Source organism: Epinephelus lanceolatus, chromosome 5, assembly GCF_041903045.1.
Source record: "Epinephelus lanceolatus isolate andai-2023 chromosome 5, ASM4190304v1, whole genome shotgun sequence".
In the NCBI taxonomy this organism is placed as follows: domain Eukaryota; kingdom Metazoa; phylum Chordata; class Actinopteri; order Perciformes; family Serranidae; genus Epinephelus; species Epinephelus lanceolatus.
In genome coordinates this window covers 29071046-29086563 of record NC_135738.1, presented here as the reverse complement: position 1 = coordinate 29086563, position 15518 = coordinate 29071046, and the positions used below count along the sequence as shown (strand labels likewise).

Sequence of the window (15518 nt, the reverse complement as noted above, 5' to 3'; positions counted from 1 at the left end):
GAAGGTCCATGACTCAACGTCGATATGTGACAACATTGGAGTGAGAATGTATTGATTAGACAAAAAGTCAGGGTATCATCAATATCTCTGAAATACATCATCTGGGAACCATTAATGTATGTACAAAAATGCATAGCAATTAACCTATTAGTTGTAGAAATATTTTAGTCTGGACCAAAGTGGTGAACCAAGAGGTTGATCAACAGACGAACACTGCCATCCCTAGAGCAACGTCACAAGCATGGCTAAAATAATACCAGTAAACACCTGAATGTGAAGACTACCATCAGAGTCCCAAACCTCCATAACACAGCTAATAATAAATAAACATGCAGGAAAAAGGAACACGTGGGACTCACTGCAGAACAATAATGAAGACATTGAGAACAATGTACTCCCTTTAGGCCAGGACAAGCCCCTGGACTTCCTTTAGTCTTTACTGAGCTCCGAGTTGGGAACAAACCACTGATTAGAGCAATTATGTAAAGTGGTCTTACACGTGGCCGTGAAAAACAGAGATTAATGCTCCTTGGTAAATGCAAAGACTACAATTTAATTGGAGAATGTTTAGATGTAGCTGGGAGAACACATTATATGAATAAAAAAAAAATCCCACACTGACTGCTGGCTATGATTTCACACACAGATTAAAACACTTGTCTGATGTCTGAATTTACACCCGCCCATGATTTCACCCAAGAAATAAAGGTCAAAAAGAAAACAGAGTCTGACAGATTCACACTTTCCACCCTTCAGCTACAAGTTGCTTCCTGTTTTAGACTGTTGCCATGGTGAAACCTGTTTATAGTTTATCTGAGGCAATAACAGCAATGAAACAAGCATGTAAAGACATATTTGGCTCATGTTTTTGCTTTTTTCACGTAAACCACATTGAATTTCCGCATGTACATGTGCAACATAAATAAAGTTTCCACTGCCAGGTGTGATCAATATGATAAATACTAATGCAAATACATGAAAATTAAAGGTGATTTATTGTCCAGTCTAATAAGGTACAACTGAGAATAACAACAGTTAGAGAGTGTCAGTGAAATCCAGACGGATCAGTTAATGAAAAATGTCGTGAGACGGAGAAAGAAACAGAGTGACAGAGAGACTCTGAAGACAAATGATTATCCAGCCTTCCTTCGTTTCGTTTCCCTCTCGGAACAATGTCTGTCCTAGTTTCTCTCTCTGGAGAGACGCTGAGACAAACTGCAAAGACGATCCACACCTTTAATGAATAGTTGGGTGAATGTGTAACATTTGCTGTGATTGATAAATCTCTTTTCAAACTGCTGAACATACACACTGTCCCATGTGGGCTAGACTGAAAAAAAAGAGTGATACGGTCAACACTTGAGCTCGATGGAATGCACAAAGCTCTCAATCACTGTCAGACTGTAGAGGTAAAATAAACTTGTTCACCTCAGCTGCACTCCTTACGTTTAAGGGCTTGAGTGAACATGATCATGACCCAGTTACTAGGACGATCTTATGTCTTATTTAAGTGTGAAGTGTCTTTGTCTGTTTGTCACCAAACAGTTAACCAAGGTTTCAGGATTATTGTCTGGCTATCTCTGCTGTATGACGTTACAGCTGCATAAAAAAGAAAAAAACACAGGAGGCGAACAGCTGTACACTGGGCATGACTAAAGCCTAAATTAAACATCAGACTGCTGAGTCAACCAATACGCATCCAGCAAATGGAAAAAAAAAATTCCATGATAGTCATTCATTGAGGACACACACATATGCTCTTAGCAGACGCCCTTGTGGCTGGGAATCCTTGTGGTAATGGCCAAGTAATGGCACCTCTTCAGCATTCCTGTTAGGTAACGTGCCTTTTTCCCTCCGACCAGTGCAGCCACTGGTTTTGCGACTGGAAGAGATCGCAAGATGTCCTTATACGTCCAGAGTAGCGAGACTAAATCCATCATTCACTGTGTAAACATCCAGCGAGTATGAGTGTTCGCACAGATGTGGTGTAATAACGAGAACTACATGGTGTGCAGTTATATAAATGTAAAATGTCAGCTGGTGACAAAGACAGCATTAAGTTTGCACACATTTTAATCTGATCCACCCCAGGACCAACATGTGATCTCTTGGTGGTCTCTTAGACAGATGTTTCTAACAACTTCCTGTCAGAGCTTCCTGTCGTCTGGAGCTACTGAGAGGCATTCAGAAGTCGATCTATGTACTGGGGCATCTCTGGGAGGTGAGGGAGGTCATGAGGAGTGTGTCCTTGTTGTGTATCTTTGGCCAGTGGATGAGCTCTGCCTCACCCCGCAGTGTCTCAGGCTGGATGAGTTATCCCGGCGTCACGGGAGCATGACTGGACTGCTTCAAAAGGCTGGGCTTTGTGCAACAACAACAAAGCAAGGGCCTCACTTGTGTTTGGGTGCTGGGACAGCAGAGCGGGCGTGTTTGGACAGTGAGTGTCACAGAGTGCTGTATAGCCATATGGAATGTCTTGTGTCATCCCATATTGGGGTGGGTGGGACTCACAGTCAGTGTGGCGATTGTAATGCACGGTAGTCTCACAGGTGTTTGCAAATGCCACTCAGTTTCTGGATAATTTACACACATATTTCCTTTCACTCAACAGGATGCTCTAAGTTGAGTGTTCCTATGAAATGACATAACAGTCTAAATATAGTGGAACCCACAAGTCTGCATCGCCGTTAAAAGACAACTGAATAGAGAAGTGCTGGTAGTAAGGGAAAACGGGGAGACCAGAGGAAATCCTGTCAACAATGGTTGAACAAACTTGAGCGTGAGATAATGTGGATGAGAGCGAGCCTCTCACCAACCCTGGTGATCATTCACAAAGCCTGTTCACACAGGGAAATATGTGTCTCTCTGTGTGCGTATGAGACACCAAAAAAGGGACAGGGAGAGACTTCTGAGAGACTAAACAGACTAAAATGGGTCATTATTATTGGTGTCTGATACCATCATTGAGTTTAAATTTCTAAGTGGGGAATAATTCATCACTGATCCTTATTTTATCCTCCACAACAAAGTATCCTCCCTGAGACGATGAAATCCATTCAAAATCTATTTGATTTCATTTGAACACCTCATGACTGTTAATGTATAAATGATTCCAAGCTCTGATGCTGCCCAGGAGCAGTGGGAGGGGATGGATGGAAGCTTAAGGAGAGGGTGGGGTGCTGACTGGTGGACTGCACCACACCCCCCCACCCTGGGTTTTTTTTTCCACATCAAGAGGCGCTCCAAGCCCCTCATTGGATTGTCAAAACCCTTTCAACATGGAATTTGGACCACTTCTGCAATTCGGACCGACGCATTTGTCAGACACGCATCTGAAGGACATCCAAATATCAGCACAACACAAGTACACACTCGCCCACTTTGGTCTCCATAGCAACTGCCTCCAGCTCTCTGCAACCATGCTGCGTGTCCATGAGTCTGACCTACACGCCAGCGCGAGCCCCCGCACTATCTTCAAGACCCCGCGCACAGTTCATCAAAACCTCAGCGGGAGCAAATCTGATTCCTTCTGTCTGGTGGCTCTCTTACCCAGCTGTTACACATAACAAGATTGCCGGGCAGAGATTGGCAGGCGGCAAGTCAGAGGAGTAAATGTCAGACTTTGGCAGGAAAGCCAAGGAAATGTCAGAATCTGTTTCGCTGCATTCGCAGTGCTGATATTTGGAAGGGCATTGTTCAACCGCTCTGCTTAACAGTCGCAGCAGTCGTCAAGCTGGCAGCGAAATGTGAAATGCAGCAAGGTCTAATAAAGGAATATGATTTCACCATTTCTGACAAACGGCACCAACCATATAAGAAAAGAAAAGTGATATTGCATCAGCAGTGAAAATAGGTGATTTCGTCATATATATTAGGCCTGGAGGATATTGCATACCAATGTCACAAGGAGGCCAACACAAACATCTTATTACACAAGTCTGTAGTGCTGAGTGTAGCACAAGACCATGAGACAACTAATCAGCATTTATAAAAAAAACATTACCAGCTCTAGGCACTGTATTACTGTTTTCCTGTCAGTGTTGCTGGGGTAACAGATCTACCACCTCATCTAAATGTGCTAAAAAACTCAAAATACATACACATACTGTATACACACACATATATGTTCACTTCCTGCCATGTTAATGTGCTTGTTTATGTGCTGTGATGGCAGCTGACACATTGGCTTTGCCTTCTTGAGCAGTTGTTTGAATTTCTGCATTTGACTTGATCTTCGGTTGATCCGGGGAAGCTACTGTATCTCTCCCCAGCAGCTGGTGAAGGTGTGCACAGTGTAGTGGTGGGATTATGAGCACGGCTCACTGGGTAATAACACATTTATATTCAATAAGGAGGAGATAAGTGGAAGAAGGGGGCTAGTCTGTCTGAAGCTGTGTGGAGATGATGTCAGATGACGGCATATGGTGTAACTTACCACACTGAAAGATTTACAAATATTAAAAGAGCAAATGTTGTCTAACAAATCCAGGTGTGAACGATGGAAAAAGACATGTTTATAGTGACATTTCATGCTTATCAAATCTGGAACGATTAGAGAGACGTGACAGAAAAACAAAAAACTGAAAGAGCGCATCGCTGACGCTTCTCCATATTGTGTCACCGTGATTATGACTCAAGCTTAAATGTTAAAGGGCAACGTTTTTGTCCTGTCCTCACTTTTTATTTGAATGTACCCTCCATCACCGTGGTAACTAGCACCGTGGAAGGTGCATGTGTGTGTCTGCAAATGGCCAGCAGAACAGTGGGCATACTGTAGAAAACAGCTGCACTCTGCCAATTGCCTGTTAACCGCCCCCCCCGTCCCCATGTACACTGCCTGTACCAGTCCCTCCTCAATGCCTTAATGCAGAACGCGCACATCTGATTCCACAGCAACCACAGAACAAAATGTCCTTGCTCCACAATCGTTGAAAGTGGTTAAGTGCATGACAGGTTACAGTAAAAGCAGAATAGTCGGGGGAAAGGCAGTTCTTGGGAGTTACTAACAGACAGAGATTTTCACCGTGGCCCCGGCTATAATAGCATTAAATATGAATGCAGTTCCTATACCTCTTTTCTTTCATTGCTACCAGCATAATCCACAACTCACCCTAGGTCATTAATATCCTGAATTAAAAATGTAGAAAACCCATCTTGTTAATCAGCAGCACATAGAGAGGAGCCGTGAATTCAAAGGTGTCTTAAGAGGAAGGTCTTCGCCTTGTCCAACTGCGTTAACTGCACACATGTCAGCGTAGATTTCGCCCTTGTAGTAATGTGTGGTGTGTAAATGTAAATATAAGCCGGAGACATGAGACAACTTTCCCTATCTCAGCAGCTTCTTCCTTTATCTCAGAAAAAACCCCCACTAACATGTATCTACGATAAGCTCTGCTCGACTGGTGCTCATACACATGTAAACAGCTGTTCTGCCCACGCTTACAGCAAAGATAAACATCTGCCAACAGAGACTGACCTGTATACTAAGCCCAGCACATTATCCTAATTGGCTTCTATGAAATAATTATTATGCAATCTCTTTAGATTCTAATTAAACAGAAACAGGCAGACACACATCTGTGATTTCACTGTGTGCGTGAAGGTGGAGAGAAACATGTTTTAATGAGGCGCACACGCATTTCAAGGTTGAACATTGTGTTTTATTGGCATCTGAGGAAACCAAAACCCTAAATGGTCATTGTATTTAATTTGTATACACGTGGACTTGGAAGATTAAGTTTTCAGGGATGTCACAACATTTGTTTTTAAATAAGTTAAAATGTACTGACAAGAAGAATTAATTCAAGTCTTGAATTCTGTTTGATTTCTGTAACAACAGGAAATGGTTCGTTTGGGTTTACCCTGATCAGAAACTGCATTGCCACCGAAGTTCATAGATAAATATCTGTTTTTACAGTACAAGCTGCATTTGTATTTATAGTGACACAGAGTCGGTGAACTGGGACTGAAAAACAGAACGTAAACTGGAATAACCACTTTATAATATATACAACACTGCTGTGACAGAACAACCACCCCTACTACAGTATGTGGGACGCACCCCGCTTTTCTGTCTCTGTAATATTTGGCACCACTGCCAGAATCTGAAACCACTCTAACAGAAGTCCCGTTTAACCCCTCCATCACAAAGCCAGGTGCTTATCTGTCAGAAGCAAGCCACACAAACAAGTTTAAACTACGTACACGCCTACTTGTGTAAGCTTTAATCCAAGCATGAACAGGAATCAACTTTTTAAGAGCTCTCTGCGTGTGAAAGCACAAGACCGACTTTGTCATGCAGGCGTTACTTGTTTTGTCCCTCCAATCACTCCTGTACAGATATCCCACTTTTGTTTTTTCAGGCTAGGGCCATGCGTTGTGGTTGTTCTAAGTTGGCGCGGAATTTATCTAGAAACCGTGCAGCCAATTCGTCATCCACTAGTCGTCCATCACTGGACAGTGTAACTGTCATCAGCTGCTGGGTGCGCAGGGTCTGGTCTTCCTCGCACAGTCGCAGCTCGGCCCTGGAGGTCCCCACGGCGAGGATGCACGACTGAGGAGGGTTGATCACGGCGATGAAGCCGCTGATACCAAACATCCCCAGGTTAGAAATGCTGTCAGGGAGAGAGAAGGAGAAGGGAGGGAGGACGGGATGGGAAGAGAGAGGAGACAGTAGACATATTACATCATTAGTCAAGCTCAGCGGGGGAGAAAATGCATAAAAATCAACTAAGCAAGCATCATGGAGGCTCTGAACGCAGCGTCTTGATGCAAAACCTCTTACAGCGAGTCAATAAAAAATGAGAGGGTGAATTAAGTCGATAAATATAATTGGCTGTGAACATCTTATGTTAAAGAATAGAGCAGTGATCAGTAAAGATTAATACAGCAGCAGCAGCAGCAGCAGCAGTCGGCAAGTCTCTCCCTAAATGTTGTGTATGGTGAACAAGACTGACCCGAGGGCAGTTTGCTGTTTGCCTTAATGAGAATCTGAGCTCAGGGGGATGGAAAAACGAATAGAGGAAGGGCGTACACATATATCCTCATGAGGACAAAGAGGACTGCATCTCCATAGGAATTCATCGCTCCTGCCTGACACAGAAACCCCATTTATGTCTAAATGACACCATTAATTCTAATGAGTTGAAAAGCCTCCCTTCCACTTTTCAGCAATTGATGGCACAGTAACTGATGATACTTGTCGCCCAAGACCACATTCAGTTCAGGCCCGCATGAAATGTAGAATATGCATAATATATTGACTATCTGTGAAACCGGATTTAAGTCATAATAGCGGAAATTTATGATGGCTATCTCGCTGCTGAGCTACGAAAGGAAATTGTGAGATAGAATTAGGTGTAACAGAGATGAAAGGGCCTCTGTTCCCACGTACAAGTCAGTTTATTCAGTTGAGAAAGACAGAGGTATACTGGAGACTGGGGGGGGGGGGGCCTGAAATGAAGTTTAAATGTTGTGTCTTTCCATATGCCGCGTCTTTCCCTATAACATGACGTATGTCTTAGGTTTACCTGAATGAGCCTCCCTGGTACTCCTCAGGTAGAAGTTTCCCATCTCGAGCCTTCTGGGCCAGTGCCTGTGGAAACATTACATGTCAATCAAACTCTTGGCATGAAGATATAGAAAAGTACACCTGCTATGTGATGTAAACATGAGGTGTTAAGAGAGCTCCTGATATGTCCATGTAAATAAAGACATAAGCACACGCTGTGTTGGCTAGATGTTAAAGGGAAAGTCAGGGGATCACTGAAGTCAGCAGGATTCATCCTCTGGATACCATGAATATCTATACAGTCTGTCTATAATGCCCACGCCTTCATAATAGCCAGAATTAACTACTGTAACAGCATTCTTTACGGTACACCATCCAATGTCCTAAATAAACTCCAATACATCCAGAACTCTGCTGCCTGTCTGCTCACCCATTCCCGCGTTTACATCATCCCCCTTCGGATCCTCCACTGGCTCCCTGTCCCACAACACATCCAATTCAAACTCCTTCTCCTTACTCATAAAACCCTCCATAACCAGGCCCCCTCCTACCTCACTGACCTGCTCCGCTGCCACACTCCTTTCTGCAGTTTCCGCTCCTCTGATGCCAACCCCCTGACTCTACCACTCAGGACCAAGCACCGAACCTAAGGCCACAGAGCCTTCTCCATGGGTGTCCCCTCCCCCTGGAGCACTCTCCCCAAACACATTCGAGACTGCACCGACCTCTCTCAGTTCAAATCACTAATCAAAACTCATCTTGAGATGAAATTTTTACAAGATAAGTGAAAATTAGGACTTGCTGGTGGCGCAACAGGAAAAGTCTGGGGATCAGCAAAGTCATTAGAATTCATCCTCTGAGGACCATGCATGTCTGTACACTTTTACCATCAATCTAATACTTATTGAGATACTTCAATCTGGACAAAAGTGGTGCTAAATAACTATAAAGACCAAATGGACCTATTTTCCTGTAAAACACCAATAAATACTAATACACCAGTGATACTAATTAATGCCATTGCATTCTAGAAGTTCTGTTGTACTGACAGTAGCTCAAGCTTTGTCCATCCGAACTAGTCAACTAGACACAACAGAGCAATTCTCCTGAAGTACTGCAAGCCTCTCAAACCGTATTTCCATTCAATCGTCAAGCAAATTTTAGGCAAATGTTTGAAATATTAAAATATCAACACGAAAAAAAAAAAAAGAAGCAAATTATGAGTGTTTCCATTAACTGGTTTGCAAGCCAATAAACCAGGCTCCTCAAAGTGTTGTTTCGATGAAAGCTGGCAGTTTAGGCTACACTTTAAACATAGCTGTAATCCGCCGGTAAACATAGTAAATGAAGTAGAGGTTACGAATCGCAAATACAGCAAGTCGCCATGGCCATCTAACTCATCTACTAGACATAACAGACAAAGGTCTTCTGGAATTACTTTCCGTTAGGTGTTTCATGCTGCCCAGAGGCGAAGACAAATAAATGCATGATCTGTGAAGACGGCCAAAGCGGAAACAGCTGATCAGTTATGTGAGTTAAAAGTCCATTACGTCAGAATTTATTTGGCAAAGGTATTCCAGTATCCCATTTATCACATCATCTTTTTCAACAAAGGCAAAACCCACAGCAACTAAACATAAAAACTTTGTTGCGTAATTGAGGACATTTTATCAAATTTAGAATTTAAAATATGTTTATGGAAACATGTTTTCAGCCAGTTTTATACCATTCAGACTTTTCGGTGAAAGGCCACAGGGATCAGCTTTCAAATATCATGATCCAAAAAAAAAATTATTAAATGCCCAATAGCAAGCGCTGAGCTAAATGGGAACTATCAGACTGTGCCTTTCTAAAATGAAGAAAGGGAATTGACAACACCCAGAAGGCAAGATGAGGCATCTGGCAAGGAAAACTAACATATTGCTGCAGCCAGGTTCTGCGAATTCATGTTCTATCATTGCATGAATGAGAGTGACAACCCTGGAGAAAACAAAATATCTGTCAATGAAGAACAAAGTGTGTTGACGATATTGTCTCTGCTGAGGGAATGTGTGCAAGCACGCGATCCACTCGACTTTAACTAAGAAGCATTTATGTGATTCTAGAGATCAAGTACGAGCTCTTAAATCTGTTTAAAATATAGGCTTCATTATACTACAGACCTTGCTGAAATAACGAGGCTACAGTTGAAAAGCTATCGTTGAACTTCTCTTTTTTTTCCAAGCTCTTTCTCTCAGCTGAGACTGCTGGATTGCTACCATGTCTTTATTCAACATGAACTTTATTCAAATGGAAATGTGGTTAAAGGTTAATGTGGAGACTTAACCAACACAGAAAGTCGAGAATGACTCACTGTGGTTGTGAGACATGGTGGGATACGGTGGGCACATTTGAGATAAGAGCTCTTAGTGCAAAAAAACAGCCTGATACTCCACTCCATCACATCAATAGCCGGCAGCGACCTCTCTACGCTTCATGCAAACCACATGTTGATTTTAATTTGAGACCAATAAGGACTGATAAATGCAGATTAAACTCAAGCCAGCAGCATAACTAAACTGAATAGCAGTGGGTGGCGAAGCCCATTTTGAAGGCTTAAGTGGACTGAAATGTACACAATGTCAGTGCCTGTGCTTTACAGTAGCTGTTGTACGTGTATGTGCACTAGTGTTTCGATGTTCCCCTGCAGTGATCTGACTGAAAGTCATCAAAATTGTTTAATAAGAACAACATACATAAAGAATGCTTTTTTTCCTCTGGGTCTCACAAGCCTGATCAACAACTTGAAGCAAACTTTTCTTGAAACAAAAATTACAACTAGACTCACTAGAAAATGGTATAGAGAAGTTTTTGAGCAACATAACATCACAAAATAACTGGATTCACATAACTGGATAACTGGACTGCTGGAAAACGACAGAAGCATAAACAGTAACTGACAATTTTTGCATTATCCAATACCAACTGCATGTCCTCGCTGCTGTCGCTCCAGCCGAGGTCAGACGAGAAGCAGCCTCGCTGGCCCTCGCTCGAAAAGCACAGACGAGTGAATCCCACCTCCTCCACAAGATCGCTACGGAGACACTGCAGCACTCTCGTGTCAAGTCCCAGCGCCCCTTTGCCACAAATGCTCAAGAACTGCTCCGTAAAACACCATCTGATACCTCCAAGACTGCCTGGGTCAGGTGGAGGGACCAACGGAAGCATCAAGGCTAGGGATGGGAATCGAGAACCGGTTCCTGTTAAGAACTGGTTCCAACTGGTCCAATTCATTGACATCATTAGCCTTTATGCTTAACGATTCCCTTATCGATTCTTTTCATTACGCCGAATCTATGCTCGTCAGTCAGCAGCCCGTTCAACAACAAAGAAGACGTAATGGTGGAGAGACAGAAGCGGTCAAAGCCGTAGCTTCACTTCACGCTGCTAGCTCACTGTGGAGCTTCGGCGCATCACCGCTCCAGGTGGGCGGCAGGTGGGGCGCTGTTGTTATTAGCCTCCCTGGAGCTGCTAGCCCAGTTTGGAGCTTTGGCGCATCCCCGCTCCAGGTGGACGGCGGGTGGGGCGCTGTTGTTGTTAGCCTCCCTGGAGCTGCTAGCCCGCTGTGGAGCCTCGGCGCATCCCCGCTCCTGTTGTCGGATTTCATGGGAACACCAAGGATGGTAAGATGAGGGCAGTTGAGTTGATTTGCACGCTATTTGTTGTAATAATATGCTGGGCTAGCTGCATTAGCTGCCTCACCTGAGTTAGCTGCACTAGCTGCATGGTGTTGACACACTCAGGCTGGGGATGCTTTTTTTAAAATCTTTCTCATCAACTTTCTAAACTAGACCATGGCTTTAAGGTTCATAATAAAACGTTCTGAAAGCAGATGTATTGGGTTACAAACAACAGGAGGTGATATCATTAATTCACAGGAGGAATCGATAAGGGAATCGATAAAGAATCGGATCGATTCTTTATGGAATCGATAAGGGAATCGATAAAGAATCGGATCGATAAGCAGAATCGATAATGGCATTGATATCGATAAAATCGTATCAATTCCCATCCCTAATCAAGGCTCCACCACTACACTGAAGACCCAACAGATGTTCCCATTCTCAGCCCTCAATCAGCTGCCCCAAACACCGGCCACCAAATGGCGATCGTGGTCTAACTGACCTGGACGATAAAACACTGGACTGGCTTGCCTCAACGGAGCTGAAGGTCTAAGGACATACGCCAGAAAAAGAAGATCCAATACAAAACATTCTGTCTTAATCTCCTAAAGATTTATTCTGTCTCTGTGACCGCTTATCCTCTTAGGAGGAGGATAAAAACACCTCTCGCTGTCGCCAGACTATGCTGACACATACAGTCACCAATTAACCTAACTTTCATTATTTTGGACCGTGAGAGGAAGCCAGAGTACCTGGAGAAAACCCACGCTGACACAGGGATAACATGCAAACTCTGCACAGAAGGGCTCCTCAACCCCACATCTTGGGACCAAACCTGGAACCCTGTTGCTGTGAGGCAACAATTTTAACTACTGCACCACTGTGCAGAGCTGCAATCTTAACTCTGAATTATACTATACAATAAAAAATTAAGCTAACATGATCTTAATGCATAATGCAGGACATTTACTGTACAATGATAACAAATACCAAAATACCCATTTAACTGGATGGCACGATTATCAACTAAACTGCACAAACACCTTAACACTTGAAAGATAGTACAAATGTAAATATATAATGCACCCAAAAAGGGTTAGTGAAACACAACCCTGTAAATTGGGCACAGTGTGTTGAACTGTAATGACATACTAATTTATACAACCACATGTTGGGACAACACATCATTTCCACCCACACTGGAGCATTATATTAACAGCTAGTTCTGCTAACGCAGTATTGACATGAGCGTGCTGAGATGTCTGTCCAGACAGACAGATAACACCTACAGGGCTGAGGCAACCACGTATTTTGCAAGATCTGCCTGGAATGGATTACAGCATAGTCATCAATGCAAGAATAGAAGTATGTAGAAGTCTGTCTTAAACCTAATTACACACTCACCCACTCCTTCCCTAAACAACTCTCACAATGACACTGTGTATTTCCCCAAACTAACACACGTATTCTCGCCCCTGCCAAGCTGAAATTGGTACTGTCACTAGTACAAATACAATCATACTAATACTGCAGTTCAGCCACCCAACTGCAACAATTATTATAGTTGCTACTGCTGGTATTACTGATACTGTTAGTGCTGCTGAGACTGAAATGTGATGTCAACACTGTTCGGGCTAATATTGTGTCATTAGGTATAGAGGCAATCTTCCACATTTAAAAACACTGTTTTGTGTTTGACGGCAACAGTCACGAGTCTTCTATATTTTGCTGCTAACAGCCGTTAGATCAAACATCATATATTCACTGAGACATATCAGGCATAAATATGAGCCCTGTTCATTTACAGCCAGTCACTGCTGGTGAGAGACATTACGCTCATTACCCTCATCTTGAGAAATTCATCTATTTGATCTGTGTATATGTCTTTAATGAAAGAGAGACTGAGACTAATCATCGAGTGTGTGTCTGCACATGCATATCAGATTTTGAGAGAAAAATTTCATCTGTTTGTGAATAAATGCCGGTCCCCAGCTGCTGACTGTGAGCGGCAGAGAGGGCTGACCATTGTTGCTTTGTGCTCCATCTGTGGCCAGTGACAGCTGAGTCCTAGAGCCTAACAGCCCAAAAATCAAACTATCCCAAATTGAATCAGTTATTTACAGATTTATTCAGATGATCTGACAATAGACAGGCTTCCATCCAAACACAGGGAAAAGTTTAACCTAACTTCCAGATTGTCGGCAAAAGAAAATGCAAATTTATGCCCTTTTTGATCCACTTCAGTTACGCCAATATTGGGAGTTGGTTTAATGAGATAAACAGTAGGTGGCGCTAATTCTCAAGTCAGGTGCCACTACACCACTGCTGAATAAAGCAGGATTTGATAGTTGTGCGTCAGCTCTATGCAGAGTCTACGCCCATAGCCTACCCCGTTGTGAGCATTTATACTTGTGCGGTGGTGTGTCTGTGTCACTCTGCAGTTACACCTCCAAAACACTAGTTGGCAGCAGGGTTTCTGTAAAATGTTGTAAAGCTTAGGTGATTCAAAACACACCCAAAACCCATCAAATATGACTTATTAGTGACAATTTCAAACACAAAATCAGCTTTGTCTTTTGTTGGACACATTTTCCCCCAAATACAACATGCTAATGTTTTTAGCACAAGCCTATGGCATTTTACATTGTTTAAATTAGCCTAGTGACTAGCGGACTTTTCCTCTACTCATATGAAGCCAGAGACAACATCAACATTTAACAATTACAACCATTACAATTACCATTACAACTCACAAGGTTCACCGACAAGACAACTGTCTTGTACTAAACACGTTTTCCAAACAAATATATCATGCTAACGTTATTAGCACAAGCCTATGGCATTTTACACTGTATAAATTAGCCTAGCTACTAGCGGAGATTTCCTCCTCATATGAAACCAGAATAAATCACACACAAGACTTAAAATGCTATTTTTTGGAGGCTTTATTGTCTTCACAACTTATCGTTTCTTATCTGTGAAATACAAGTAAATAAAAGCTTTGTTTCCACTGAGGGAAATGGTTTCGTCTTACAAAAACAGACAAGAGGTCTGCATCACTGCAACTTGTAGTTAAATTTCTGTGGAGGTGCACATCAAGCTACAGCGACACAGAGCTGGTATGGGCCCTGTGTACGTAAGTGTGTTAACAGCCATCCCGAGATGACAACAGGAACCTGCAGTGGCGGTAACATTACGCCATCATTTATTTGTTGAATCTGTTTCCATTGCACTCAGCTGCATTCACCATTTATCGATTCACCAACTTTTCTGCCTTCCCTGATTGTAAAAACTATTTTTTGCGATATTGCCATTTTTTTGAACTGCTGGTGTTTCCATTCCGTTTTTTTATATGCAAATTGGAAATGTGCATAAAAACAGGTGGATGGAAATGCACCTCCTGCTACATGATCTGATGGATAACAGAGAGAAAAAACAACTTAATATGCAACAAAGTTCTAGCCAGAAGGTGAGCACAACTCTACAGATGCCCACAGAGTTTGTTTTTCCCATACAGTTGGGCTGCAGTCAAGTCTCAAATCCCTTATCTATTCCCACATACAAATCAACAGAAAAACTCCAAGTCTTCACCTGAAGTGATACACCTAACGCCCCCGCAGCTTGAAGTTAAAATCTACCAACAGCGAGGCAAGCGTGAGAAAAGTCCCCTCGCTTAAGCAGACGGCTTTATGACACAACACTCACAACAAGGCTGCCTCGTTAAATATCATAACATAATGGTTTATAATAAAATATTTACCTTAGCATTTGCGGAGATCTCCTGGACTCCTTTATTTGCAGCGTCCCTGATGATGGGGGTAATGAGGCCTTTGTCAGTCGCCACGGCCATTGAAATGTGGATCGAATCAAGTGCACGGGGTCCATCACCAGACCAGGTCACATTCACTTCTGGCATCTCCTGAGATAGAAAGTCAGAGGTCAGCCCAGGTTTTAACAGCTCTTAACAGTGAAAATTAACAAGCAAAAATAGAGAAACAAAGCCCTCAGGCTTTGAAACTGTGCTTCTATTCAGTTCATGAGTGTGGAGGAACAAATCACAGTCTGATAGAGTACCAAAAATCTGTAATTTTCTATAATGTGGCTGCTAACATGCAAATAAATCAATTATAATGATGGTCAAAAAAAACATTATAGTACAGCTAATGTAGGAAAATCAGTAATCAATTTGGTGGTGGCTGTATACTCTTGCTATCAGGCCAGCAAATCTAGATACAGATTTACTGTGCTAGATATCTACGCATAAATAATCTGATATATATCGAATTAATCTTGATCCTGATGAATCTGCTGTGGTGGAACCTCAATTATAAAATATCTGCTAAATA

General features: G+C 42.6%; 1 protein-coding gene across 1 annotated transcript in view; it reads right to left on the bottom strand.

Annotated features, from left to right (window-relative positions):
- Nucleotides 1–5638: 5638 nt before the first annotated feature.
- pdhx (pyruvate dehydrogenase complex component X) overlaps nucleotides 5639–15518 on the bottom strand; it is a 45168-nt gene continuing 35288 nt past the window's right edge. The window contains exons 9-11 of the mRNA XM_033634062.2: nucleotides 14933–15091; nucleotides 7530–7594; nucleotides 5639–6614 (exon numbers count right to left, since the gene is read on the bottom strand). Coding sequence (XP_033489953.1) covers nucleotides 6359–6614; nucleotides 7530–7594; nucleotides 14933–15091 — 480 coding nt within the window. The 3' untranslated portion in view covers nucleotides 5639–6358. The remainder of the gene's footprint in view (nucleotides 6615–7529; nucleotides 7595–14932; nucleotides 15092–15518) is intronic.